The sequence below is a fragment of the Camelina sativa genome, chromosome 4, assembly GCF_030686135.1.
Source record: "Camelina sativa cultivar CO46 ecotype springtype chromosome 4, ASM3068613v1".
In the NCBI taxonomy this organism is placed as follows: Eukaryota; Viridiplantae; Streptophyta; class Magnoliopsida; order Brassicales; family Brassicaceae; genus Camelina; species Camelina sativa.
This window is the reverse complement of record NC_141883.1, coordinates 26,263,181-26,290,205: the sequence shown is the minus strand read 5'-3', so window position 1 is coordinate 26,290,205 and position 27,025 is coordinate 26,263,181. Positions and strand designations below refer to the sequence as shown.

General features: G+C 36.4%; 4 protein-coding genes and 1 pseudogene across 5 annotated transcripts; 2 read left to right on the top strand and 3 right to left on the bottom strand.

Annotated features, from left to right (window-relative positions):
* Positions 1-1,520: 1,520 nt before the first annotated feature.
* On the bottom strand, positions 1,521-2,590 carry LOC104784181 (transcription factor bHLH53-like). Its single transcript, XM_087509102.1, has 2 exons — positions 1,911-2,590; positions 1,521-1,818 (listed from the first exon to the last, which is right to left on the bottom strand). The coding sequence occupies exons 1-2, from the start codon at positions 2,580-2,582 to the stop codon at positions 1,624-1,626; spliced, it is 867 nt and encodes a 288-aa protein (XP_087365228.1). The 5' UTR covers positions 2,583-2,590; the 3' UTR covers positions 1,521-1,623.
* Positions 2,591-4,395: 1,805 nt separating this feature from the next.
* Positions 4,396-5,517, top strand: LOC104781881 (uncharacterized). Its single transcript, XM_019244320.2, has 2 exons — positions 4,396-4,546; positions 5,038-5,517. The coding sequence occupies exons 1-2, from the start codon at positions 4,399-4,401 to the stop codon at positions 5,331-5,333; spliced, it is 444 nt and encodes a 147-aa protein (XP_019099865.2). The 5' UTR covers positions 4,396-4,398; the 3' UTR covers positions 5,334-5,517.
* A 1,617-nt stretch (positions 5,518-7,134) lies between these two features.
* Positions 7,135-9,119, bottom strand: LOC104781879 (berberine bridge enzyme-like 16 pseudogene; annotated as a pseudogene). Its single transcript, XR_015597175.1, has one exon. The product of XR_015597175.1 is annotated as a berberine bridge enzyme-like 16 pseudogene (transcript).
* A 7,758-nt stretch (positions 9,120-16,877) lies between these two features.
* LOC147946213 (uncharacterized) lies at positions 16,878-21,606 on the bottom strand. The gene is made up of 8 exons (XM_087509539.1): positions 20,976-21,606; positions 20,573-20,822; positions 20,222-20,466; positions 19,669-20,111; positions 18,676-19,206; positions 17,922-18,536; positions 17,403-17,642; positions 16,878-17,282 (listed from the first exon to the last, which is right to left on the bottom strand). Exons 1-8 carry the CDS (start codon positions 21,604-21,606, stop codon positions 16,878-16,880), a joined length of 3,360 nt encoding a protein of 1,119 aa, XP_087365665.1.
* A 2,417-nt stretch (positions 21,607-24,023) lies between these two features.
* LOC104781878 (monolignol oxidoreductase AtBBE-like 15) lies at positions 24,024-26,827 on the top strand. The gene is made up of 4 exons (XM_019244896.2): positions 24,024-24,640; positions 25,489-25,975; positions 26,091-26,298; positions 26,338-26,827. Exons 1-4 carry the CDS (start codon positions 24,159-24,161, stop codon positions 26,748-26,750), a joined length of 1,590 nt encoding a protein of 529 aa, XP_019100441.2. The 5' UTR covers positions 24,024-24,158; the 3' UTR covers positions 26,751-26,827.
* The last annotated feature ends 198 nt before the right edge of the window (positions 26,828-27,025 follow it).

The window sequence follows — 27,025 nt, the reverse complement described above, 5'->3', positions numbered from 1 at the left end:
CGGTTGTCACGGTTAAGGTTTATTAACCATCGGTTATGGTTAGAAATTTTTGTAACCTTAACCAGAATCGTTTAAATACGGTTACGGTTCAAGCGGTTACTGTTATATACGGTTACAGATATTTGATAATATGATACGGTTGATATTATTTGATGATATAATATAATTGATATTATTTATTTATAATTAATATGTTTTTATAGTGTACTCATATTTCTATATATCATATGATTCATATTAAATAAATAATTATTAGTATATTTTATTATGTTTTTAAAATCTTATAAACCAAGTAAGGATTTTGGTTTGAGAAGTTTCTAAACGCGTGGGTCTAAAACCAAATAAGTATATGGATAAAATTGTCAATAATTGGGTGCATGTGTTGACTATGCTGGTAATCATGAATTTCACAAATTTTATGAGAAAAGAAATGATTATGCTCTTGGAGTTTGATGGGTTAACAAGTTGTGTGGTAGTCTAAAAAAAGGTTTTTCAGTGGAAGAATGTGAAGAAGTTGACGAGGAAGAAGAAGAAAAAGAGTATAACGAAGAACCAAATGGTAAAAGTTACGATGACAATTAACATAAAATTTGACAATGAAAATGACAAGAAAGAATATGAAAAATAAGAAAACATTGAATAAAAAACACGAAAACATAGGTGGTAACGATCAATTAAATATGAAAATGAGTTAAATTCATGATTATAAAATTGTTTCATTTTTCTGGTGGTCAAAGAAAATGGTTTAGGATATGTGAAGTTCGCCTGGACGTCAAGTTAAATTTATGATTTTTTTATCAGATTTGATTTTATAACACAACTGATTTTTATATTTAAAAAATTGTGTATCTGAAATTTAATTTTTTTTTAATTTTAATTTTTACGAGATAATATGTTATTACCGTAATCAATCATATATAATTTTTATCAAAATATATCAAATTACGCGTGGGTTCAAAACCTAGTAAAACAAAAAAAAAAGTGATATGAAGATCTACACATTAGAGCACGACTACGGAGATACCCTCATGATCCCATGATTCCTAGTTCCTACAACTCAATCTCAGTATTATATAAGTAAACTCAGTTAAATGATGTTTCTAAATTTAATTTATAACCAAACTACTTCATAAACAGAGATTTTATAAAGTTAAATTTTGTTCCCCCGTAAATAAAGGCGTGATAAAAATAGTAAATACTAAATTCGAGAATCCCCAAAATCAAGGCACCAATCACTCAACGGCCCTTTTCTATCGGGAGAACTAGAGATTTTGTTTATTGTTCGGGCTTAAATCTTGTAAGACCCACGAAACAATAAGCCCCAAAATTTGTTATGGGTAAAAAAAGCTGAATAAACAAAGAAGATGAAAGATCTCGTCACTTTAAAGTAAAAATGTTTCAACTTGCGGACATACATTTGCTAACAAGAAAAAGGTCAGACAATAGCTTAGCTAATTCATAGACTAATACAAAGTTACAAACAAAGTATTAGTTCCCCAGTTAAGAGGAGATTAACCAGGATAATTAGCCACTACATCAACAGACAAAACACTAACTAAAAACAGAAATTAACCAGAACAGACACAAATTTAGGCATTGAGAACTTTAGGCTTGAAACTAAGACTACTTAGCCAGATCTCTAGACAGTAGCTTGTTGATCTCTCGATAAATCTTAGGGTTTCTCCGAATTGTTTCTTGAGTTGTTAGATCTTGAACCATTTCACACGGAACCAAACACACTTCCTCTGTTGAAAGCTTCTCCTGGATTGCTTGCGATTCAAGCAAAACCTGAGTTTCCGATTGCACATTGGAGCTACCCTGCGTCAGCAAATTAACCCAGCTCGTGAGAAAACACTTCTAACGTAGTTTCAATTGGATTATAAGGTTGTTTTTTGGGGGTTGGTCATTACCTTCTTTGTGGTCTGCATCAGTTGTAGAATCCCAACTTGACTCTGCAAGAACTTGACGTACTTGGCGGCGGACTGGAACATCTCGGCCGTATTTTGTTTCTGGCCACCAGGTATGAGTTTTCCGAGCTCGTGAGTCTTGTCAGCAATTCTTCTTCTCCTCTCTCTAGCCGCGATGCTCTGAGATGAAAGCGTCGGTTTCTTGGTGTCGTCTCCTCGGCCTACCGTGAACTCTAAGGAAAAATCTGGAACTAACTCCGGGAAAGAAGAAGCTTCTGGAACGAAATCAAGGTCGCCGAAAGGGTCGAAGAAACTCGAATTATGGCTCTGGAAATGATTGTGATTGTTACAATGGTAGCTCGAGTTAACAAGTTTCTGGCGTTTTGGCGTGGGAAGGAAGGAATCAAGGTCGTGTGTTTCGTTGAAGATTTCGGTTTTAGGGTTAGGGAGAGAGATTTCTTGGGGAGAAAGAAACTGGTCGCAGAAAGGGTCAAAGTAGGTCTGTGAAGGAGCTTCTTCTTGGAACAATGGCTGATGGAACTGTAGTTGCGGTTGAGATTCGAGGAAGAAACTGTCAGATTCAGGGATAATCATATCCATATCGGGAAGAAAGCAATCCTGGAGCTGGACAGGTGGATCGTAGTTAAAGAAGTGGCTTAAGCAATCCATGGACATTGAGGAGATGAAACCTGTAAATTAAGAGGTAAAGAAGAAGGTTAAGCATCCGGAGGAGTTACGAAGTATTAAAATGCATTATTATTAAGCTTTAACTACTAGTAATGAGCTAATACATTAAGAAAAAATTAACAAATTGTAAAGACAGGAGAGGATAAATGAGAGAATCAAATACCTTGAGATAGATTTTAGACGATACTACTGTCGTCGTGTCTTATTTGTTCAAGTAGACTTCAACGTTGTAAGTTTGGATCACTCGTTAACTGTCTAACACGCATATATACGAGAGAGAAAGAGACGGAGCGAGGGAGGTTAGGGTTTTAGCGAAGATAAAGAGGAGTTACTGTGGGTTTTACATTTTTTATTATTTGTAACTACCTCCTAATTATCAGGCCATAATTTTTTTTTTACTGTTTTTTAATCACATCTAGGTTTAATAATCACTCGTTGCCAACATAACTGATTTGAGGTTATTTATTTATTGGGAAGTGTATTATGGTAAAAAAAAAAAAGTGTCAAAATGAGCTGAATGAAAAGTTAGAATTAAGAAAGATCAGTTTATATGGTTTATAAAAAAACAAAATCTATTCGTAATATTATTTGCGATCCTGAGCTTATCGATATATGAAACTTGAGCTGCTAATTGATTTATATTTGGGACAGATTTTTGTTTTTAACATATATATAATCATAATATTTTTTTTGGATTTGGTACCAAATTTAAGAGTAACGGTCACCTAAAAGTTATTTGGCGGCTATTTATAATTAATACGTATCAGTTAATTAGAGAAATAATAATTGAATAATTACACCCATATTTATTTACTCAGCTTGCCGTTACTCTTTCAGTCAATAACTGCATCCTCTCGATATTTTATTTAGTCTGGGCCTAAACAAGGCCATACATTTTCTAACCTCATCGCCTCTCGTTTTTTTTCTTAAACCTTCATTTAGAAATACTAGTAATTAGTAATTAGTAATTAGTTAATTACTAGTATTTCTTTCTTTTTTTTTTATCTGGTGGACTTGGTAAAAGACGGCGAGTTTGGCGGGGTGAAGCTGGTTTAGTGGTTCCACGTGCCTCACTCTTTGACTTTACCGCCAATTACTAACCCAGCTAAGTAAAACTGAGGTAATTGGGCCGTTAGAAAATAGAGCCCCTTAACTAATCGTTTTTAAGCCCATTTGTGTTATTTGAAGTAGTTCCTTCTTATACTACTCTTGGTCTTGGGTTTCAAGCAATCATCTCTCGAAATTTCCGTACGTTTTAATCCAGTTTCAATTCCAATTTTGGGCTCTATTATCCTAATAATTGTTAATGTTTAAATACATTGGTTTATTTTCTTGTGCTTGATCAGTTTGATGTTGCGTGGATTATGAAGTAGGGTTTGGCTTTATGTAATTAGATGATATACGTTGCTGTGATTTCTAGTAAAATTCTTCTTCGTGATATCCTCTATATATTATTTATTGACAAAGTAGTCAAGTATTAATCGTAAACAAGATCAATGTGTAAACAAGTAACAGATTAATTATCTTTTAATTTTAATTTTATCCGGTGGACTTGGTAAAAGACGGCGACTTAGGCGGGTAAAGCTGGTTTAGTGGTTCCAACTTCCATCCAAGTGCCCTCATTCTTTAACTTTGCCTCCAAGTTTACTAACCCACCTAAGTAAAATGAGCTGCAATATCACATAAAATTGGCCGTTTAAATGGTATATAAAGCCCATTAATCAATTTCTTTGAAGCCCATTTCGGAAGGATTTTGGGCTTTAATAACTTAATTAATATTTAAATAAAAATATACATTGGTGGGATGAGGACGATAATCTTAAAGAAACTGCTCAACGCTTTAACTTTCTTGGTGAAGGGATCATTAACTTTTTCTTTTTGTGTGTACTGTGTCTGTGTACTCTTTCTCGCTGCTTCGCTCAAAGATCTGTTCGTCTCTGCCCTCTCCCTTGGTATGATTTCTAATTGACAGAGTTTTAGTTTGATCCACTGAAGGTTTCGTCAGTCTTATGTTCTCTCTAGATTGTTTCTTTCTTTAGTTTCTCTGGTTAGAAAGACTTAGTTATTATAATTATTTTTTTGGATTTATAGATGTTATGGTTAAACATATCAGCTGGATTATTCGTTGCCAACTTATGAATAGGTTGATCTAGTGTTTGAATTTGTGTGCTCTGTCTCATGATCTTGATATGATATAGCCTAGCTAGGTACTTAAAGTCTGAGATTCAAGTTACTGTCACTGGACTTATTCGTCGATCAATCAGTATTTTTTTTTACTCACATTTAACGTCTTTTAACTTGATATGATTGTAATGGGTGGATGGGCTCATGTCAGTTGTATATTAGATTGTATAAATTTTCTTCTTCCTATCCTAATCCTATGTGAGATCTTTTTCATTGGTGCTCTGTAAACTAATATCATTCGTTTCTGATAACCCTACAGATTTTGTAACACACATGGCAACTACATCTAAGGCGATGACTGATGTAAGCAATCAAAACAATCGATACCAACCATCGATTGAAGAGAAAATGGCCATTGTTGTTAAGCGAGTGGGGGAAGTTCCGAGGATGGTTCGTAAGAGCCCCCTTTACTGGGAATCTATAGAACACCTAGCAAAAGACGAGGTTTCACGAGGCATATTCTATGCCCTGCCACCTGAATGTAAGCTGCATTATCTTAAACGAAAGACAAAGGCCTCTAATGAGCAAGAAACGGAACCCACCTATTATTCCTAATCGCGTTCCTATGATTGGTGAAGTTATGTTTTTATGTTGATGAATCATGATGGTTTATTTCGTTGTGCTTGAGTCTGATATCGCTGTGGAATCTGTTTCATGTTCATTGTGTTTATTTTGTTGTGTTTGAACTTGATGTGGTGTGTGACACTTTATGCAATATGATATGTTAGTGTGATTTCCATATGTTTCTAATAATGAATCACGATTCAAGAACTATGAGAAAGATAGAACAGTAAAATTAACAACAGAGCCCAAAAAAAAAATTATTGAAAAAGGTTCATCACATCCATCCATCCGCTCAAATAATGCCTTGTTGAACAACCAACATCTGAAGTAATTTAACTCCATCGGTGTAGAAAACAGAAATATCATTGTCAAAATATTGCAAGTTGGAATATAATTTTTTTGTTTTAATATCAATTAAGCATTATTTTTTTTTATCTCAAGTCTCAACAGCAACTATATCATTAACCAAAGTTCATACAAGATTTGCATCCACATTGGATTTTAACCGATTTGACAAAGTTTAATACAGCTTACGATCATAATGCTGAAAAGAAAGAGATTCCTTAGAAACTTAACCTCATCGAAATCGTGAAGAAGCGGCTGAGTATCCTGCAGAATTGGATCAATTTGAGGCTTTCTTTCTTCACCATGCATCAAGAATATAAGCTCCTGGGAGTTATAATCAAAGATGACTGTCTTATTGGAATCTTGACACATTAATGCTTCAATTAAGCATGTAAAATTGTATTGAACTAATGTAACTAACCATATCCAAAGTCGCGGACCAGCTTGGGCCAGTCGAATAGTCGATATCATAGTTAAAAAACTGTTAAATGAAATATCTAGGCGACTAGGCCCCATAACAATAATTGGAAACAACTCGACCATGTTCTGTTGAAGCTTTCAATAGGTGAATCCTATCACGTGTTCATCTGTAACCCCCGCGCCATGATTTCTGAGAAACATATTTTGCAATGGACCCATGACTTTTGTTCATATAGGTACATAAATACTAGGTTTACTCTAGAAAAAGTCACATCTACACATGACACATCCAAACAAAAACTAATAGGCTTGCTTCTTTTTTAGATAACTAAAGAGCATCTCCAATTAAAATTTTAACAGAATATTACAACTAACAAGATAGCTAAACAATAACAAGAAGTAAAAAAAATTATAATCAAAATGTACTATAGAGAGTGAAAAAACAACCCATAAATCAAAACTCTCTTATCTTGTCTTATCTTTTAATTGGTTTATTTTAGTTTTTAAAAAGAAAATTATTATCAATTTACCTTTTTATTGTATTATCAATTTTAATGACTAAGAAAAGATGTTCTAATACAAGTGGTAAAATTAACCCCAAAAATGTGATGGTATAAAATAAGTACTTAGTTATTTAAGTACTTAGTTTTTACTTTTTACTATATGATATTATAAACTCTAAAACTAGAGTGATTTTAGAGATTGAATTAGCCATTTATTTTGTTCAAAAAAAAAAAAAAATAATTAGCCATTTATCAACACAATAATGTAAACCGTACCCAAAAAAAATACAAACCGTACATGTTATTTTTAGTTCTGAGTTTTTGGCAATAGGCAAACCAACTTTGAAAAAACATATGCCGGAAATGCCTATACCCTTTCTAGTTTCTTCGAAATATATCCCAAATGTATAAATTTAATTACATCAATCAGTTTTTTAACAATGTGCATTGTGTTGTCGTTTTCGTCCATGGTCCGCGGATACTATTTCAGACTCATCATCACAATAAAGCTTCGCATGGTACAATAGGAGAAAATTATTTCCATTTATTATAGATTTCACTGTACTAAACTAAACCATTATTTAACACAAAATTATCAACAGCCCATGCCACAAACAACAAAAGGACACACCCTTAGCTATATATAGATTCATTGGATCCCATATTTCAACTTTTAACAACTTAATACTCACTCCCCCAACAGACAATACAATCAAAGACTCACCAAACACCAAACTAAGCAAGAACCGGAATCCCTTGCTGAGACCGGAAAAAATTAGTCCGGTCGAACCGGGCTTTAATCTTAACCAATCTCAAATAATTCCCTCTAAAGTAACTATCCCCATAAACCTTAGCTCCTTCATACGTAGCATTATACCCCGGCGTTGTAATTCCAATATCAACGTCTCTGTAGTTAAAGAAAGCTTCTCTCGGATTCTTCGAAACATACGGAGCCATAACTTCTTTAAAACTTCTCGCAATCGCCAAGAACTTCTCTTCTAGCTCATCTCCAGGTTTATACCAATTCATGAAATGCTCAATCATGAAAACGTTACCACCTCTATGCACAAACGCCGTCGCATCAGACGCTATCTCACCCATTCTCCCTCCCCATGGGTTCCATTGCATCCAAACTCTTCGTGGAAGTGGTGAATGATCGATCATCGTCTGAAAAATCTTCGCAAGACCCTGTTTTGAGATTGGAGTTTGAACAAAATCTGAAGTACGTTTCCAGTAGTACTCGTTTGTTGATACTCTCTTCAGCATAAGCTCGATCGATGCCTTTTCTGGGTAATTAGCCCAGAAAACGCTCGATTCGATCCATTTTTTAACCATGCAGTCCGATCTTGTTAAATGTAGTTCCGGAAAACTCTGTTTCGTTATGTTTAAGAGTCTCTCCGGTAAACCAAGAAACATTCCGATGAATGAGACTTTAATAGTCTTACCTTTTGAGATTTTCCGGTTTATCGGTTTAATCTCTAACCGGATAAATAAATCTCGGTCGATAACCGGAGCTACTTGTTGCCATTTATAAACCAAATCAACGGCACCTTCTTTCACCGTTCTTTCCAGTTTAAAAACGGTGACCTTCTCCGGAACCCTAACGAGTTTTAACTTCCATGCCAAGATAACGCCGTAGCTTCCGCCTCCTCCGCCGCGAATGGCCCAAAACACGTCTTCTCCCATTGCACGTCGGTTACGGTAGACTTTACCGTTGGCGTCCATGATTTGAGCGTCGATGATATGGTCGATCGATAAACCGTATTTTCTCATTAGGTTACCGAATCCTCCGCCGCTGAAATGTCCTCCGGCGCCGACTTTGGGACAGACTCCGGCGGGAAAAGCGTGGACTTTGCTTTTACTTGCAATGTTGTAGTAAAGCTCGCCTAGCGAGGCTCCGGCTTGGATCCAAACGGTTTCGTCTTTCATGTTGATATCGATTTTGTTGAAGTTGAACATGTCTAAGATCACGAATGGTACCGGAGAGGTGTATGAGAAGCCTTCGTAGTCGTGGCCACCGCTACGGATCCTTAGCTCGAGGTTTAGGAGTTTGCAGCAGGAGATCGTTGCTCTTATGTGGGTTTCGGTTACGGCGGCTACGATGGCTTCTGGCTTTCTCGTGGAAGGAGAAGCGAACCGGAGGTTTCTGACGCCGTTCATTAGGTTTGTTGAGAAAGAAGAGTTTGTGGGAGTCACGGCGGTTCTTGAGTTGGGACTGCCGTGGTCGGACGGCTGAGTGTCGAGACATCGGAGGAAATGCTCCGGGAGAGAAAGTGACGGTGGTGATGAGTTGACTCGTTGACTTGTGATTAGATAGATAATAAAAATAAGAAACGGTGGTCGTGACCAGAACTGCATTGGCATTTTGTTGTTGGTGACTGATTGGTTTTAGAACAATGAATGAGTGTTGTGTGTTGTGTGTGTATTTAATTAACTATTTATAGAGCATCCCCATTGAGAGGTTCGTAATGACTTTCTTAAGATAAAAATAATACAAAATCATGAAAAGAGAAAAGAGGAGAACATTTGAGATTTTCTTTAGATCGATCATACCCACATGCCATTTCTTTTAAAATAATTGGTTTAGTTTTACTTATCATTCAATAATTAATTTGACAATATAATTACATTAAATATATAATTATGATATTAATAAGGGTATTATATAGTCCTTAGCGTATTGTATTTTTATCTTACAGGGAATATTCCGGCGTTGTATGGTAGATATATATTATGATAATTTTTAATTCAGTTTGAAGATATATTATAGGAGTAGCTAGTTTTCTTATTTGAATTGTAGTTTGTTTTCATCCGCTTGTATTTTGTAAAGTATTATGAGTAAAAGTATGCATATTGGATATAAGTTCCGTAGAAGATATTGGTTACTTTGACATATAAAAAAGGAACAGTAGAAGTTACTTTTAGATTTGTCGACGATAGGATAGGAATGCCATGATTCCACGACCTCACCCAATGATCAACTGTGGTATGAACTGATTAATGTTTTATAGTGAATTTTAATTTGTCAAGCAGCTCTCGCAGCTCAGTTGGTTAGAGCACCCGTTTAGTAAGCTGGAGGTCGTTGAGTTCAACTCTCAACGAGAACATGCTAATTGTGATGTGTTTTGACTAAAATGGTAATGTATCTCCTTCCGGCTACAAACCTTTTATTTCGAAAATTTCGTTTATTCCAAATAGAAATCCTTGTGAGTTTTTTTCTAGTAATTAGTTGTATTATTAATTAGAGCTTTCATTCATTTTATATCTTGCCATTTTGTACGGCGCGATCTGGTGGCACCTAGAAAGCCCATCTTCCCGGTATTATGTCCCTAAATATCAAAGCATGCAACCTTTCTCGGACGACCAAATCGACGACGAGACTAACATAGCTTGAGCCTTGAGGTAATAACGCAACACGAATCTAAGAGCGGTGATGGGAGCCCGACTTCCAATTTACTAGGATTATAAAGAGTCTACCTGCGTATATGGATTTAGTATGTTTTCAAATGATTTTGACGCAGAAGATGTGAGCGGATTAAAAGAAGGGTATCTTCTGGTTACAAAAGAAATAATTAGAACTGATATATGAGATGCTTCAATTAAAAAGGACTTTCAATTGAATTACCTACAAGAGCATATAGTACAATGGATAAAAGGAACGATTAAGAAAACAAAACTTAAGAGGAGAACGATCAAATCAAACTACAACTATAATCTTTGTGTTCTGTCGGTTCGGTTTACATGCTTTACCAGTTGAAATCAACAACAATAAGTGGTTGTTCCTTTCGCCAATTTCAACTGGCTGTTCCTTTCCCAATTTATACTAGTTGTTTTCTCTTCTGATTCCTTTTATAATGGTAGTTCATAATTGCATAGATTTGTTTTGTCCTAATCGCGTGAATTTTATTATTATTGTTGTTTGACCAGAAGGCCAGTTCAATTCCAAAATTAGTGTGGTACATGGGGAGAGTGATCGGTCCAACTTAGTACACGTACGTCGTCTTTGCATCGCATGTGTTGCTGTTACTTACTTAAATACGTAATTACTACGAATATGCGATTGAAACTAAGATATGAAACACGAATGACAAAATATAAAGAGATATTCTCGTTGAAAATGTCAAATAGGAGGTGTTTAACTTGGGAATGACTATATTAGTGTTTCAATCCTTATACAACAGATACGAAAAAGCCAAACTAAATGTGGGTCGGTGATGTCATGTGCCAAGGTAGTGATCATGGACGTATTGTATACAATACATTTGTCTTGTAGAGAATATTAAGAACCACACACAAATCAGTACTTTCCCTAATTACCTTTATTGAAAAAAAACTGTAAACAATCGATGCACGTTTATTTAAACTAGATTAAGACCCGTGTTAGAGCATCTGTTGAAATTCATTTTATTTATAGTATAAGTTTTATATAAAATATAATTTATGTGATTGTTTTTAAAAATCTTTTTGGATAAAACATTATGCAATAAAATCATATGCAAAATATGATGACTTGAAAAAAGATACATATTTTGTAAGTGTTATATTGTTAATGATTCTAGATAAGAATTCTTGCTATAACACTGGTTAAATTTTATTTTAGACAAAATTCTGTATAATTTATATTTTAAATTAAAATTTAATATGTTGTATTAGTTTATGTATGTGAAGTTATTTCAACAATGTATATTGTACATCATGACTTGAATGTCATTATAATACATAATTTTGTAAATTTGGTTTTTAAAAAGCAAGTTATTATATTATGAGTAATTTAATATATTGTTATACCTTTTGTTTTAATATTCTTGGTTTCTTGAAATTCTTTCATATTATAGTGACATTTATTGACATTGCTAAAATAAATCAATTTAGAGTGTTAATATTTTCTAACTTTTACATCAAGTTTTAATATTTTAAAAATATTTCAAAATAAATTATTTCAAGTTTACTATATTATATAAAATTCAACAAAAAAAATATGAAATTGAATTTAAATATTCAAATTTTGAGTCGTTACTCAGTAAATTTTTTAGTTCAATAGATATTATTCTTAAAGAATAATATTAGTAAAGTTTGAACATTTTATAGATTGAAGATTGAACAATTTATATTTGTTTTTAAAAATTCAATTTATGGTATATACGAAAATAAAATTATATTTTTAATTATAATAAATAATATGATAATTTCTTTATTTCACAAAATATACTCATATATAAAAATGAGAGGTGAAGTGTAATGATAATTTACAAAGTAATATGTTAAGTTAGATTTCAAAAGATTTCATTTGATGAATAATTTAATAAAAGAAACTAGATTTTAACCTGCGGTACACCGCGGGACAATTTTTAAAAAAATAATAACATTTTAATTTTTGTTTTTTTATATTTAGTTTGTTCTTTTAATTAAATAATAATTTTGTTTGGATTGTCAATTATTAGAACAATAATAGGGGAAATAAATACATAAATATGTAATTTATAAGCTATTGTCGGATTAAGTCACAATTTTACCAATAATTTAATTGTTTTACAAAATTTTAGTTAAATTACCCTGATTTAACCCGTGTTTCAAAACCAAATTAATAATATTTTATATTTATACTAATGTTAATTCAAACCGTCATGTTAATAACATGTCCCGCTATATAATAACAAACCGTCATATTAGTGGTTTAACTCGTGTTTCAAAACCGTCATATTAGTGGTTTAACCCGTGTTTCAAAACCGTCATATTAGTGATTTTGGTTGTGTGTTGTGTTTTGTTTGTGAAATTGATATTTATACATGGAAAATGCTTGATGAGCAAGGAGTTTACGATCCGTAGCAATAAAAGAGAGATTTTAGTGTTTTCCTATTTGAGTTGATAACATTATCGCATAATAATATTCAGTTTCTTAACACGGTATATATTATATTAATTTTTTTTCTTGATGCTAAAGTTAAATATACCCGATTATTGAGTTTCTAAAGTTGGGTTATCGTTTTTATGAACTTTATTAACGTTATAATAATTATTACGATTGTAATCATTTGTTACTCAAACTCGGCTGTGTCATTTAAATTTAAGAGATCATACAGTATCTAAAGATCTACTTAAAATAGGTTTGGAAATTTTTATGAGATTAAAAATTTAATGCGTAGAGTTGTTTTTGGAAAAATCGAAATATATAGATGTTGTCAAGCTATTTATGGCGATAAATGTATCAAATTAGTTCGATTTAAATAGTTATATTAAATGAGTTTCCATGAATTGTTATTTTAGGAAAATAGTTAGGGGTTAATGTTGTAAATACAACAAATTAAATAACCAAAACTTCAAGGGCATAACACAAAATGTATCTCAAAAATAATAATATAGATTAATATGGTAAGTTAGATAATATCAAATGATTATTTAGAATATTCTCTTTAAAATTTTCGGAATAACGTGCTCTAGTAATTAAATCTTCCGAAAATAAATTAAGGTTGCATCCACTATTTAACTTGTAACCAATTAATTTATCAATTAATCTATAACCTTATTTGTAACCAACTTATTAAAATTATATAGTATACGAAACAATGTTGTATATTTCTGTTTTATCATAAAGGGGATGATATATCATATATTTGGTTCTAAGACAACTTCTTATATATAGAGTCTGATACTGAAGTTTTCTAATAAAAGGTTGAAATCTCTTACACTCAATGATTTTGACACATGTATTTTCCAAATAACGTAAAGCATGTGCACTAAAACTATCTTTATTTAACTTAATAGTTTTATATTGGTTCTCACGTAATCACCTAAAATAGTATCTTTTTTCTTATTTGAATTTTCATGGATACAGTACAGTTTCTCTATATGCAACTCTAGTTTCCGGTTACAGTTTCAACATCTTTCACGAAACCCCTGTTTCACCACTTAATTTACGTAAAAGTACTATATAAATCCAGACATGTTTGTTTTCTTTTTCTTTTTGGGTTTTAATATTAAGAAATCCACACAAGTTATGGCAATAAACCATCTATTTCTAAACAGAACCGAGATCCAGCTAGGTTAACAGATAAGTCTCCCATTTTGCTCACGTTTTCCTTCTAGTTACCTCAACAACCATCTTTTTAAGAATGATTTCTCTTCATTACTTTATGAGTGACACAAATCAATAATCATCTTTAAATGTAGATCAATTTATTGAATGGGATAGAGACGCCTTAGATGAATGCTCGGATATGGGACAATCGAGGAGCCCATTATGAGTCTTTTGCATCTTTCTTTAAAGTTTAAAGTATAGTGAGATGGACATTAACGTTTAAAGTAATGAACAAACCCAAGGGCCCAAGGCTGTCAAGGGGACCCCAAATAAAGAACTAGGTCCAATTAATACATCATCATCACTCTTGTTATCTAAAATTAATTAACTACCACTTAAAAACCAAGCTTCAAATGTTTTGACGAGTTGACGATGGTTATAGGAAAGGCCAGTGTTATAAAAGCCCATTGGTTTCGTTAGTTTTGTAGATTTTAAATATTAACCCTTATTTATAAACTGTGAAAGCGAACTACTTAATTTTTCTTATCCAAATGATTTTCTAGATTAACTAAATGGAGAATGTTATTTACAATGTTTTACGTTGTAAGTTTGTAACAAAACATAAATCTACACTTACAATATATGAAAGTGTCCACCTTAGCATAATAGATACATTATTGGTATAGATTTGCTACATATCATCTCTTTATTCTCTACAAAAAAAAAAAAGAAAGAAAAAGAAATCAGGTTACCAATCACTTACTTTATTCCGTTCCTCGGCTTAACACTCTTGGCAAAGGACCCAGGACACTTCGGCTACTTATGTAGCTTATATAAAAGAGTGGTAGGCCTCTCACTCGGTGTCCACAAATCTATAAGTTATAGATTCACAATGTTAATAAAACAACCAACTAAAAGTTAATTACACTTCAAAGATCAGTTTTGAATTGGTAACTCTTTTTATGATGTAAATATATGTGGAATTTATTTAATTTTTTTTCCCAACATATCAATTAAATATCATCGATTCTAATATCATTACTTAGAATATTCATTCACCCTTGAAATCAACAAAAAAGATAGAAACTCACAAAATGTTCAAAACGAAGATATTTGGTGATGGAAAATTAAGTAAAGCAAAGGTAATGTATGATGTATGAGGTCGCTAGATTGGGTGGCCTTGACAGAATAGTCGGATTTACATTTGTTATGTGAAAACGACATTTATAAGCTTTTGTTACCAGTTTTGTTACATTTATAAGCTTTTGTGTCAGTCAAAACACAATTCTTTCAAATGTAAAAGTTTTGTTACACAGAACTTTTAAAAACTCTTGTGTTTTGAAAGTTTGAACTATTTGAATTATTTGCTAAAGAGTAAAGATCATCAGATGAAAAGTTTAGGTGTTACAGATTATATGACCTAGAATATGTACCTTGGCAAAAAAAAAAGGATAAAAACAAGGAAACATTAAAACAACACATTCTCGATGAAAGGACGATTATGGAACCACTAGTGCAGCCAAAAGGCCATGATATTTCTGAATTAACCAAAGTGGGATGTACGACTCATTTTTTCCACTCAAGTGCGAATAATTAACGGGGGCGGTCTCAAGATGATCCCTGTCTGGTATCTTTTAAATTTCATCAAAAATATTAAGGCAAAGCATGCAGTAAGGAACTAAAAATGTAATACGAAATATATAAGTGAGTCTGTGGTTAGCATTGGGAGTTTGGGACTTTTTATCTGTTGTTATACAAAATCTTATAAAAGAAGACGACGAGTGCAATCGGACGGACAACCTTGTTTGGTGAAAAGTGCAGTAAATTAATGTTTTTGACTTTGACCTGGTACTGGTACTGAAAAGAGTTCGTGTCTTTAATTGATTTTTCAGTTTCATTTTACACTAGAGTCAAAATAGCATTGAATATTAAAAAATAAAAAATAAGAAGAAAACAAAGGTGGTAGCAATAATACAAAAAAAAACAAAGTGCAGTTATGTGTGTTACACATACAGTGTGTATGTGGTGTGCGTGCGTTATATGAGAGATACTTCAAATTAAGACTTTGAAGCAAGTATGAGACTTTGAGACACAAACGTTAGACAACATCAATTTGTTGCTTTTAAGCTACATAGCTCAGAATACCATCAATCACACCCTTAGCTTTTCACAATAATTCTGTCACCAAAACTAAAGAAGTAGTATCTCACATCGAAACCTAAATTAATCCAAAATACTATTTGCTGGTACTAATTCTAGAAAAAAAAAAAAAAAAAAAATAGAGGTTGTAGTTTTGATTATGCCAAGGACGAAGTTGACATGAGGACATCAGTTACGTTTTTTTTTTGCTGTTAAAGCATCAGTTACGTTTTACGTGTATAAAATTCAAAAAATATATTTGTAGTTACGATTACTTTTTGGGATCCCATTACTCTTTGTAGTAACTGGTTCGTGAAACTTTCTGTAAAGAAACAAAGTGTACTGTATAATGTATGTGTAACTAGATTTTTAGATTAACTAGTCAAAGTTGAATTATAACATAAACGATTAACACAGGGGTGATCATTATTAATTAATTACAATTCAAATGGTCATGAGACATTGTGTTAAGGCTTCACGCCACAATTACTGAAGATAGTGGTGTTGTCGCTATCTTTAGATGTGAAAAACATAAAGTCATGTCGGTATCCATGGAAATTTTTGAAATTAGTGCATATTAGCATTGTTTATCCCTAAAGGCACATATTGTTCCTTGCTTTTAAAAGACATTTAATTTCTTCACAACCTTTAATTATATAATAATTTAAATTTAGACCTTTAGAAGGGGTATTGAATTAGAATTTTAAAAAATTCTGATTTTTTATTAAAATATTCTGTTATTCAATTTGTGATTTTTAAATCATTATCCAAATCTGTTATTGAATTTGGAATTTCTTTAAATTTAGTCAACGTAACTTAAATTATCTTGTTATTCAATTAAAGATTTATAAAAATCATATAAAATCCACTGTTTTTCAAATTTTACATTTTTTTTGTAAAAGAGTTTTAACATTGATTTTAAACGATTTTGGAGAGTTCTTTAGTTAAAAACTAGTGAGATAATTTACCAGGTCAAAGTAAAAAAAACTCTAAAATCTCTATATATGGATATATATATGTATATACATAATAAAACACCAAACATATAACTTATATCAAAAGGAATATTTGAAACAACACATATTCTTTTTTTTTAACAACAAACGAATTGACTCAAACAAGCCAATTGTGGAAAGAACAGCTAACTAATGTAACCACATGCGGTTGAGTACAAACTTGTCGTGCTAATCGATCTGCAAGTACATTTGCATTCCTAGAGATCAAGGTTAACGAGAAGCTTGAGAATTCCTCCATATCCACCTTTATGTCGTCGAGATAGGCAGAAAAAGCCGGCCAATCATCTGGTGAGGACACCATCTTCACCAAATCTGAGCAGTCTGTGAGAAAAGCTACCTCTTTGAATTCAAGTCCAATCATACAACGTAAAACCCACACAAAGGCTTCAACCTCCGCGTGAAGTGGGGAGAGACTCCGCCTAAAATTTGAGGCACCCATAATCGGAGAAGCATCGTGAGCCCTCATACACACCCAACCTGCACCCGCAAACTTGTCTGTGTCCTTCCAGGAACCATCCACAAAACAACATAAACTTGTATAAGCAACAGGAAGGGAGGAAACCCCCCAGACCACCCAAGGATTGGGTCATGTTGGAACAATAAATCCCTCCTCATCTTCAACCTGGGCCGCGGACCAGGCTATTGCCTCACTGGCCACCCACTTTGCAATCTCATCCGGTTTTTCTACCACATTTTCAAAAACCTTCGCATTTCGCGCTTTCCAAATGTACCACATAATCCATGGGAAGGCTACCACCTGAGCCCCCAGATTTTGTGCCCCAAGAAAATGGTCTACATTCGCAAACACCGATGTTGTGGGAAATCCAATTGTACCTGTCGGAACATTGGACAAAGCCCACACCTGTCGTGCGGGTGGACACTCAAATAGGGCATGATTAATCGTTTCTAGGGGAAAACCACAATGCATACACTCCAGATCACAGTAAATTCCCCGACGACCTAAGTTAGCCGCGACTGAAAGACAGCTAGAAAGAACTTGCCACATGAAGTGCTGTATTTTTGGAGGACACTTAACTTTCCAAACACTATCCAATAAGAGACATAATCAGGACCATAGACCAACGGCCTAGAGTCATGGGGGGGGGGGGGGCAAACGAGCCGTATGATATCCAGACTTAACCATATACTTGCCCGATTTAGTAAAGTTCCAACCGAAAGAATCACTCTGTGGAGTAATACTTAAAGGAATCGCACCAATTAAAGACACATCAGCTGGATCGAAATGGTTAGCTAGCCGATCCATCCGCCAGGTATTAGAACTCCGATCAATAAGATCATTAATCTGGATCGAAGGATCCTTAAAAGAATCCTTGCTTAACGCTGGTCTCGGGAATTGAGCAGGTACCCAGGGATCTATCCATATAGACACAGTATCTCCAGAACCAACCCGTTTAATTAGCCCTTTGCTTACCAGAGAGCGAGCGGAAACAATACTTCTCCACCCATAGGATGGAGAGTAAGATTTAATAGGATCCATAGGATGCGAGTTCCGATAATACCGGCTCTTAAACACCATTGCAAAAAGCGAATCAGGTACTTCTATTAGTCTCCATAACTGCTTAGCCAAAAGGGCGGAGTTGAAATCATCAATATTCCGAAAACCCAGGCCGCCGAGTTGCTTACTCGAGCAAAGATTCTCCCATGCTAACCAATGCATACCCCCAGACTGTCCATTTGAGCTCCACCAAAAGTTTGCAATAGCACTCGTCAGTTTAAACGTTATAGTTTTCGGGATCTGAAAACAAGACATCACAAACGTCGGAACAGCCGTGGCCACCGACTTTATCATCACTTCTTCCCCCCCCCTTCGAAAGCAGTTTGGCCGACCAACCAGTAGTGCGACCCTGTAACTTATCCCGGACAAAGGAAAAAACCTTCGTCTTTGAACCTCCCAAACTTTCAGGAATTCCCAAATATGATCCCATTCCACCTAATTTAGTAATGCCAAGAATCGACTGCATCTCCACTTTTGTATCCGCCGAAACCTTGTGGCCAAATTGAATAGAGAATTTATCCAAATTTATCAATTGACCAGAAACCGCTTCATAGGACCTCAAGACCGTTAAAATAGCCTCACATTCTTCCTTAGTAGCTCTACAAAAAAATAAGCTATCATCCGCAAAAAGAAGATGAGTGATAGGAGGGCATTGATTTGCCACCTTTATGCTTGTAATCAATTTATCTCTCTCTGCCTTCCTAACATTTGCTATCAGCACTTCCGTACACAGAATAAACAAATAAGGTGATAAAGGATCCCCCTGTCTCAAACCCCTTGTCGGCTGAATGAATCCATGTGGTTGTCCATTCAGTAAAACCTTATATTCCACCGATGTAACGCAGTACATGATCCAGGATATCCATCTCTCCGAGAAACCCATCTTCCTGAGAACTTGCTCCACGAAATTCTATTCAACCCGATCATAAGCTTTACTCATGTCTGTTTTTATGGCCATGAATTTCGATTTACAAGAATTGTTAGTCCGGAGCCCATGAAACATTTCCTGGGCAATTAAGATATTATCCGAAATCAAACGGCCTGGGACAAAAGCAGACTGAGTTTCCGAAATAAGTGTTGGTAACACCCGTTTTAACCTTTGACATAAAATTTTAGATATGATCTTATATCCCACATTACACAAGCTGATCGGCCGTAACTCCGCCATTCGAGTTGGTTTCGGCACTTTTGGAATTAGACAAATATGCGTAGAATTCAACCGCTTGTCAAAAGAACCCTACTCGAAGAAAGAATTTACCAAATTAAGTAAATCCGTCTTAACGACATTCCATTCCTTTTGAAAAAATAACGCTGTCATCCCATCCAGCCCTAGAGCTTTATTCGAATGCATCATAAATAAAGCCGCTCTTACCTCTTTTTTCGTAGCAGGACCGGTCATAACGGCATTATCCTCCTCCGTAATCACCGTATTAATCTCCCTGAGAATCTCATCACAATTACCAGAGTCAATTGTGGAGAACAACTCCTCAAAATATGACACTGCCGTACTACAAATCACATCATCATCTGTAGACCACACATTATTTTTATCAAAAAGACCCACTATCCTGTTCTGTGCCCTGCGCTGCTTCGTTTGAGCATGGAAATACTTGGAGTTCCTATCGCCTACCCACATCCATCGGTTCCGACTCTTCTGATACCAATAAATTTCTTCATCCCGATAAGCCTCCCTCAATTGGGAGGTCAAATCCGTAATCGTTTCCGGGGAAGTTGCATCATCTGCCTGGGCCACCGATAGCTGCCTTGTAATAAGGGCGATTACATCCCGTCGGACGGAACGTGTGTCTTCCGCCACTGCGAAATAAACCGCCGACAATTTACCACTTTGTCCACAAAAAGCCCCTGCTCATTTCGCCCACCAGCCGCCCAACCCGAAGAAATGGTACTCATCAATCCTTCCTTACCAAGCCACCGCCTATCAAACACAAATCGCCGCTTCCCCCTTGGACGCTTGGCTCCAATATACGCCAATATAGGCTTATGATCAGACGCCACCATAGGCAAGTATTCTGTCACGGTATCCGGGAAAAGAGCATGCCAGTCCTCATTACCTAATACTCTATCCAACCGACAACGTATTGGCTTTTTGTCCCTCCAACACCGCCAGGACAAGAAATCACCCAAATACGGAAACTCCAAAATCACAACCCTGGATCATACAATTGAAAGACCGGAAATATGCCGCAGGAAGGAGTTTCCCCCCCCCTCGTTTCTCATGATTTCCGGTCAACTCATTAAAATCTCCAATTACAAACCATGGGAAACTACGAGATATCCCTATTCTTGTTAACTGTTCCCAAACTAAATCCCGATTTTTTGGTACTGGATCCCCATAAATAAAAGTTGAATTAAAGAATTTGCCTTTGTAAACTGCCTCAATATCAATCATTCCATCTAACTCAAAAACAATGGAAACATTAAAATCATCTTTATTATAAAAAAGTGCCAATCCACCACTACAACCAATAGGATCAACAGTTATTAAATTTGAATAGCCAAAATGGCCTACAAAACGTTCCATAAAAGAGAAAGACTGATTTGTTTCACAAAGAAACAAAAAATCCGGACGATGCTGAAACCAAAGGTCCCTAAGATGTCCAATAGTTGCCTTGTTACCCAGGCCTTGGCAATTCCAGCTGAGAATCTTCATTTATCAACCTGTCGGTTTAGGTGGTTTGCCGCCACCCACCGCACCCTTTCCCTTGTCCTGGTTCTTCGGGTTGTGTCTATCGCCCCCCTGCTCCGAATTCTTTGCTGCAGGTTTCCTCCTCGGAGTACGAAGATAAACATTCAGCTTTTTGGAGCCTCCCCCCTTTAGCAGACCCCCTTTGGCCTTAACCTCCTTCTCCCCTTTCAGTTCATTCCCCTCCTTATGCTCCATATGCTCATCCGCACCTGAGGAAATTACAGCAGTGGCTAGCAAACCAGAGCCTACCTCATCCGAAGACTCCTCCGAAAAAGATTCTGCCGCAATCGATCCTTCTTCCGAAGTTGAAACCGCTTCACCAATCGCCTTGGCACCATCCTCCACCATCGCATCCGACTCCAAGCCCTCCTCCATATCCTCAACAACCACCGCAACTTTGACCTCTGACACCTCCGGATCCACAGCAACAGTATCCTCCACCACCCCCAAAATAGGAGGAGAATTCCCCGGCTCAGACACAGAAACCTCACCCATACTAGTATCCCCACCCTCTTCCAAGACCCGAGAATCACCCTGTGCAGGTAGCTGCTCCATCGTTCCTGCAGTCCTCTGAACACATTCCTTATCTCCAGACGGCTCCATGGTCTCCTCTTGAAAGAGAGCTTTCCTCACTTTTTTCTGGACCTACTCCACCACTTGAAACGCCGGAAAGGACTCCCTAACCATATTTTCCCCATCCGCTCCAGAACGGTCTCGTGGAGGAGAGACTACCGGTGCAACGTCTCTGTGTTCAGCCACCCTTGAAGAATCAGCACAGCGACGGGGTCTATGTGAGTCCCCCTGTGAAGACCGAGAGCGACTCCTCTGTCCTCCCGGATGATGCCTGGTCTCTTGCCTCTGAAAACCCTGCCTGGAGGATTCCCCGGTAACCCGATTACGACCAGCATCTAGAAGCCTATTCGCCTGATCACTTTGCATGTCCCTACCGCCAGCCACCGCTCCTCTGTAACTATGAAACCGACTATCACCAGTACCTTCAACCGAAGGAAGAGAGGAAGCAGAAGAAACCACACCTCCTCCAGCTTCTTCCCCACAGAAGTCTTCATGATGACATAGACTAAAACACCGACGGCAATAGCCTAACAATCGCTCGTACCGCATAGAAATAATGGTTTGATCCCCATTGCCAAACTTAATCTCGGATTCAAAACACAGAGGCTTGAAACCATTGATCACCACCTTTACCCGACCTCCATCAATATCCACTTCCTGGACCTCCCCAAGATCTTCACCGATGCTCCTAAACGTGGGATCAGCCCAGAACTGAAGAGGGACCACGAACCCAAAAAGTGAGAGCAGATGGATACAAAGGATCCACCGACGGCTTCCAACGAACCAGGGCCACCATCCAGTGATCGAAATGAAACGGTTCCATTTTGAGAACCTCCACAATATCCTCCTCATTATCGAAATCGAACTGAAACTTCCCAAGCCCCAGATCCGCGCCAACAACCTTGCCCTCCATTTGCCAAATACGAGGAAACAGCAGCATCAAAGCCTTCATGTCTTGCACCCGAGGATTGAAACAGCGACAAATGACAGTCTTCGAGTACCCTTTAATCAACGCCGAGTTATCAAAATGAGGGACTTTAATCTTGCGTTTCAGAGGCATCTCCGCAATCTTTTTCCCCTTAGAGACCAAACTGCTCTGCGACATAGTGGAAGAGACAGAGAAAAACACGAGGGACCAAGAAAGACCAAAAAACACCAAGGTAATGAAACGATGAAGAGAACAATAAGCTTGCGGATGAAAAAACTCTGCTGTGCAAAGCCTTGTTAAATACCCCATCGACAATCCAGACGGATCAAACCATTTAACACCAAATCGCAGAAAAAACCATTGACAGATAACAAATCGTATCAAATCCTTCCCTTGATATCGATACTCAAATCCCAGTACCAAATCCTTCCCTTGAAAGCAGAACTGAAATCGCGATATCAAATCCCGAAACCAGCTTGCACATCCACCCTCCATTGAACAAAACAAAGGGGAACGAATCCCACTTACCAAAATCAAACCTCCATATCCCCACACTAAGCCAAAGACCACCAAATCTGTACAGAATCTTCCAAACAAACTGAATCCCAACATATCCGAGAGAGAAGTAAACCCGAATCCTACACCATATGAAACCGCATAGACCCAGGTCTCCCCAAAAACCCAGATCCCCCAAATCTCCCGCAATAACAACGCAAACCAAACCGCATGAACCCCATCTCCACCATAATGGACAGCCCGAACCGTTTCCCACTAGATATGAGACACCATCTCATTGTTGGGTCGAAACCCTAGAGTCTTCTCGCCATCGCCGTCGCTTTTTTTTCTTTTAGAACAACACATATTCAAAACAGAAATATTAAATAGTTGAATTAAAACACTAATAATATTATATATTTATGTATTATGAATATATATTTTCAAATTATTTTTATTTATTGAGTTTCTAAGCTAAAAAAAAGTTTATATCGTGTTTCGAAAACGAAAACGGAGTTTCCATCATGTTTCCAAACAGAGATTTCTAGGAATTGTGTTTCCAAACAGAGATTTCTAGGAATCGTGTTTCCAAACAGAGATTTATAGGAATTGTATTTCCGTGCCTTGTTTTTGTGTTTCCGTGACTTGTTCGTGTTTCTCCAAATTTTCGTTTCTGAAACGTTTTGAAAATGGAAAACAAACCTTAAAAAGAATTTCCATGCAACATAGATAAAAAGTAACGATATAAAGTTACATCAGATTTAGATGTAAAGATTCAGATTATATAGCATCGAAGTAAAGGACAATGCAAGGAAATGACCTAATTACTTGGATATTCTATCATTTCCTTATTTGGTAACAAAACATCATGTTCGATTATATGCTTAAGTGATAAACTCCAAGAAAACCCTTATTTTCGAAGTAATCAGAAAAATAAAAAATAAAAAGAGTTGTAGCAATGAAATTTGATACAATATTAGTAATAAATAAAAGATTAGAAGTATAATGCAAATCTAGCAATGATGTAATATTTACACCAACTTTACGTGTAAGCCATCTCACAATACCTCACCACACATACATCAACCTCCTATATAAACCCAAACACATACCTCAAACAACCAAAAGCAAAAAAACCTCATTTACATTTAAAAAAATAATGGCGTTTGCGATACCGATTGCGTTTCTTGTAACGCTACTACTAGTCTCGGTTCCATCGTCTTCATCCACCACGCTACAACAAGATTTCATGCAGTGCCTCGTCGACAACTCCGACGTCTCGTTCCCGATAACGGCGTCGTTTTTCTCACCTGACCAAAACGCTACTTTGTTCAAAGAGGAGCTTGAATCCACGGCGCAGAATCTCCGGTACTTGACGCCGTCGAACCCGAAGCCTATCTTCATATTCGAGCCTTTGTACGAGACGCACGTCCAAGCAGCGGTCGTGTGTGCCAAGAAGCTTCAGCTTCAGCTGAGGGTACGTAGCGGTGGCCATGACTACGAAGGGCTCTCGTTCGTCGCCGAGGACGAGACGCCGTTTGTGGTCGTCGATTTGTCGAAGCTTAGACAGGTCGACGTCGATCTGGACAGTAACAGCGCGTGGGCTCATGCTGGTGCTACCAACGGAGAGGTTTATTATAGGTAACGCTTACGCATAATTTTATATAGCTAGGCCAAACTTTTTGAATAGGAAAGACGAAAATTGAAGCATAACACCTAATTTTTGAATAGCGATAATTATTCTTTTTTGTTTACTAACAATTAACGAAGGTGCTTCACTTAAGTTTCATGGATTTTTTTTTTTTTTTTAATTGCTGATTTATTTTGGTAGAACTTCGCAGTATTTTGACTTCAAATTGTAACGGAAGGGGTTTGACATCTTCAGCTACGATATTTCCTATTACCTACTGCCATTTGGGGAAACCTTTTTTTTTTTTACAATCATAAACTTTATATTAGTGGGATTCCCTAGAAGCGTCGGTTGAGGGATGGCTTAGCTTTTTCTTTTTTTTGTTTGCTTTTTTCTGTTCATGTTACAAAGCATTTGTACGTACATTTGTGTGGTTAAAAGAGTCGGTAACATCGTAGTCTCTTTTCCCGCTAATTTAATTATTTATTTTTCTTTGTCATCTACATAGTTGTTTTGTCATCTAGAATTAACATTAATATATTGACAAAAAAAAGAATTAACATTAAATACACAAAATATGTAATAGTACATTAGTAATTTAGTACTAGTCATTAGTTTTAGTATAGAATTGAATTAACTTTTAAACAACGTTAATAATCTAGTAGTTTGTGTGTGTGTTTTTTTAAGGGTGTCACGTCGTAACTAGCAATTAGTGTTGTCATCACTTGGTTCATAATATTGCATGTAATTGATCTAAACATTTGGTTGGAACCAAAGTAAAAAACAAACCGAGCATGGTTAAGTTTCGGTTAATGCATGATCCGGTAATTTAATCGGTTAACCTTTCTTTGGTTTAAAGGATCCAAGAAAAAAGCCAGACCCATGGTTTCCCGGCAGGTTTATGCTCAAGCCTTGGCATGGGCGGTCACTTAGTCGGCGGAGCTTACGGTTCGATGATGCGCAAGTTCGGTCTCGGCGCTGACAATGTCCTGGACGCGAGAATCGTCGACGCCAATGGTAAGATCCTTGACCGTGCTGCGATGGGAGAAGACGTTTTCTGGGCGATTCGCGGAGCTGGCGGCGGTAGTTTCGGCGTGATCCTCGCTTGGAAGATCAAGCTCGTACCGGTTCCAGCCACCGTGACGGTATTCACAGTAACAAAGACGCTTGAGCAAGACGGGACTAATGTATTGTACAAATGGCAACAAGTCGCTGATAAGCTTGACGATGATCTCTTCATCCGCGTGATTATTTCTCCGGCGAGCAAAACCACCGGATCGGCAGATCGAACCATCTCGATGTCGTTCCAAGCTCAGTTTCTCGGCGACTCTAATCGGCTCTTGGAGGTACGATAGAGCTTTATTTCAAACTTATGGGTCTAAAATTTGAACTTCTTTTATCTCTATGATTCTTACAATTCAAGGAATAAACTTTGTATTTTTACAATTTCAACCCCAACAGATAATGCAGAAGGATTTCCCTGAGCTAGGACTGACCGAGAAGGACTGCACTGAGATGAGCTGGATCAAATCAGTGATGTACATTGCCGGATTCCCAAACAGTGCAGCACCAGAAGCTTTACTAGCCGGTAAATCATTGTTCAAGAATCACTTCAAAGCCAAATCAGACTTTGTGAAAGAGCCAATTCCAGTAGAAGGCTTAGAAGGATAAATCGACAAAAAAAAAAGAAAAAGTAAGTGGACCTATTTATGGAAGAGGTTTTTAGAAGAGGATTCGCCTTTGACGATATGGAACCCTTACGGAGGAATGATGTCGAGGATCTCCGAGTCAGAGACACCTTTCCCTCACAGGGAAGGGACGTTGTTCAAGATTCAGTGGCTAAGCACTTGGCAAGATGGGGAAGCGAGTGAGGCCAAGCATATGAAGTGGATTAGGGAAATGTATGATTACATGGAGCTGTATGTGTCCAAGAACCCGAGACAGGCGTATGTGAATTACAGGGATCTTGATTTGGGGACTAATAAGGAAGAGAGTGATGCTAGAGAGTGGGGGGCTAAGTATTACAAAGGGAACTTTGACAGGTTGGTGAAGATCAAGGGTGAGTTTGATCCTGATAATTTCTTCAGGCATGAACAGAGTGTTCCAACAAAGATTGGTTGATGTATATTGGACTTCGTTGTTGTTGTTAGTCAATGGCTTTTAAATTTTAATAAAGAACATCAGTTAAAATATAGAAATCATAGGGATCTGGGTTTTGTCATAGGGAGCATTCTATATTTTGTGTTTGTGTTTACGCATAGCAATCTTTACTTATGGTTTATGTGGGTTGGTTTTGTTGAAAAGACAAATTTGTTTTTGAACTAAATATAAGATATTTCCCCTATTCTGAATTATAGTAACTACATTTAGTTGGTTTGTACGAGTGTCACCACAAG

Coding starts and splice junctions, on each gene's coding strand:
- LOC104781878 (XM_019244896.2), top strand. CDS start 24,159: ATGGCGTTTGCGATACCGATTGCGTTTCTTGTAACGCTACTACTAGTC. Junction 25,976..26,090: donor ACTCTAATCGGCTCTTGGAG/GTACGATAGAGC, acceptor CAACCCCAACAG/ATAATGCAGAAGGATTTCCC. Junction 26,299..26,337: donor AGTAGAAGGCTTAGAAGGAT/AAATCGACAAAA, acceptor AGTGGACCTATT/TATGGAAGAGGTTTTTAGAA.
- LOC147946213 (XM_087509539.1), bottom strand. CDS start 21,606: ATGGAGCCGTCTGGAGATAAGGAATGTGTTCAGAGGACTGCAGGAACG. Junction 20,112..20,221: donor GTTTGATAGGCGGTGGCTTG/GTAAGGAAGGAT, acceptor TTTATTTCGCAG/TGGCGGAAGACACACGTTCC. Junction 17,283..17,402: donor TAGCCTGGTCCGCGGCCCAG/GTTGAAGATGAG, acceptor GGTTCCTGGAAG/GACACAGACAAGTTTGCGGG.
- LOC104784181 (XM_087509102.1), bottom strand. CDS start 2,582: ATGTCCATGGATTGCTTAAGCCACTTCTTTAACTACGATCCACCTGTC. Junction 1,819..1,910: donor TGATGCAGACCACAAAGAAG/GTAATGACCAAC, acceptor TTGCTGACGCAG/GGTAGCTCCAATGTGCAATC.
- LOC104781881 (XM_019244320.2), top strand. CDS start 4,399: ATGAGGACGATAATCTTAAAGAAACTGCTCAACGCTTTAACTTTCTTG. Junction 4,547..5,037: donor CGTCTCTGCCCTCTCCCTTG/GTATGATTTCTA, acceptor ATAACCCTACAG/ATTTTGTAACACACATGGCA.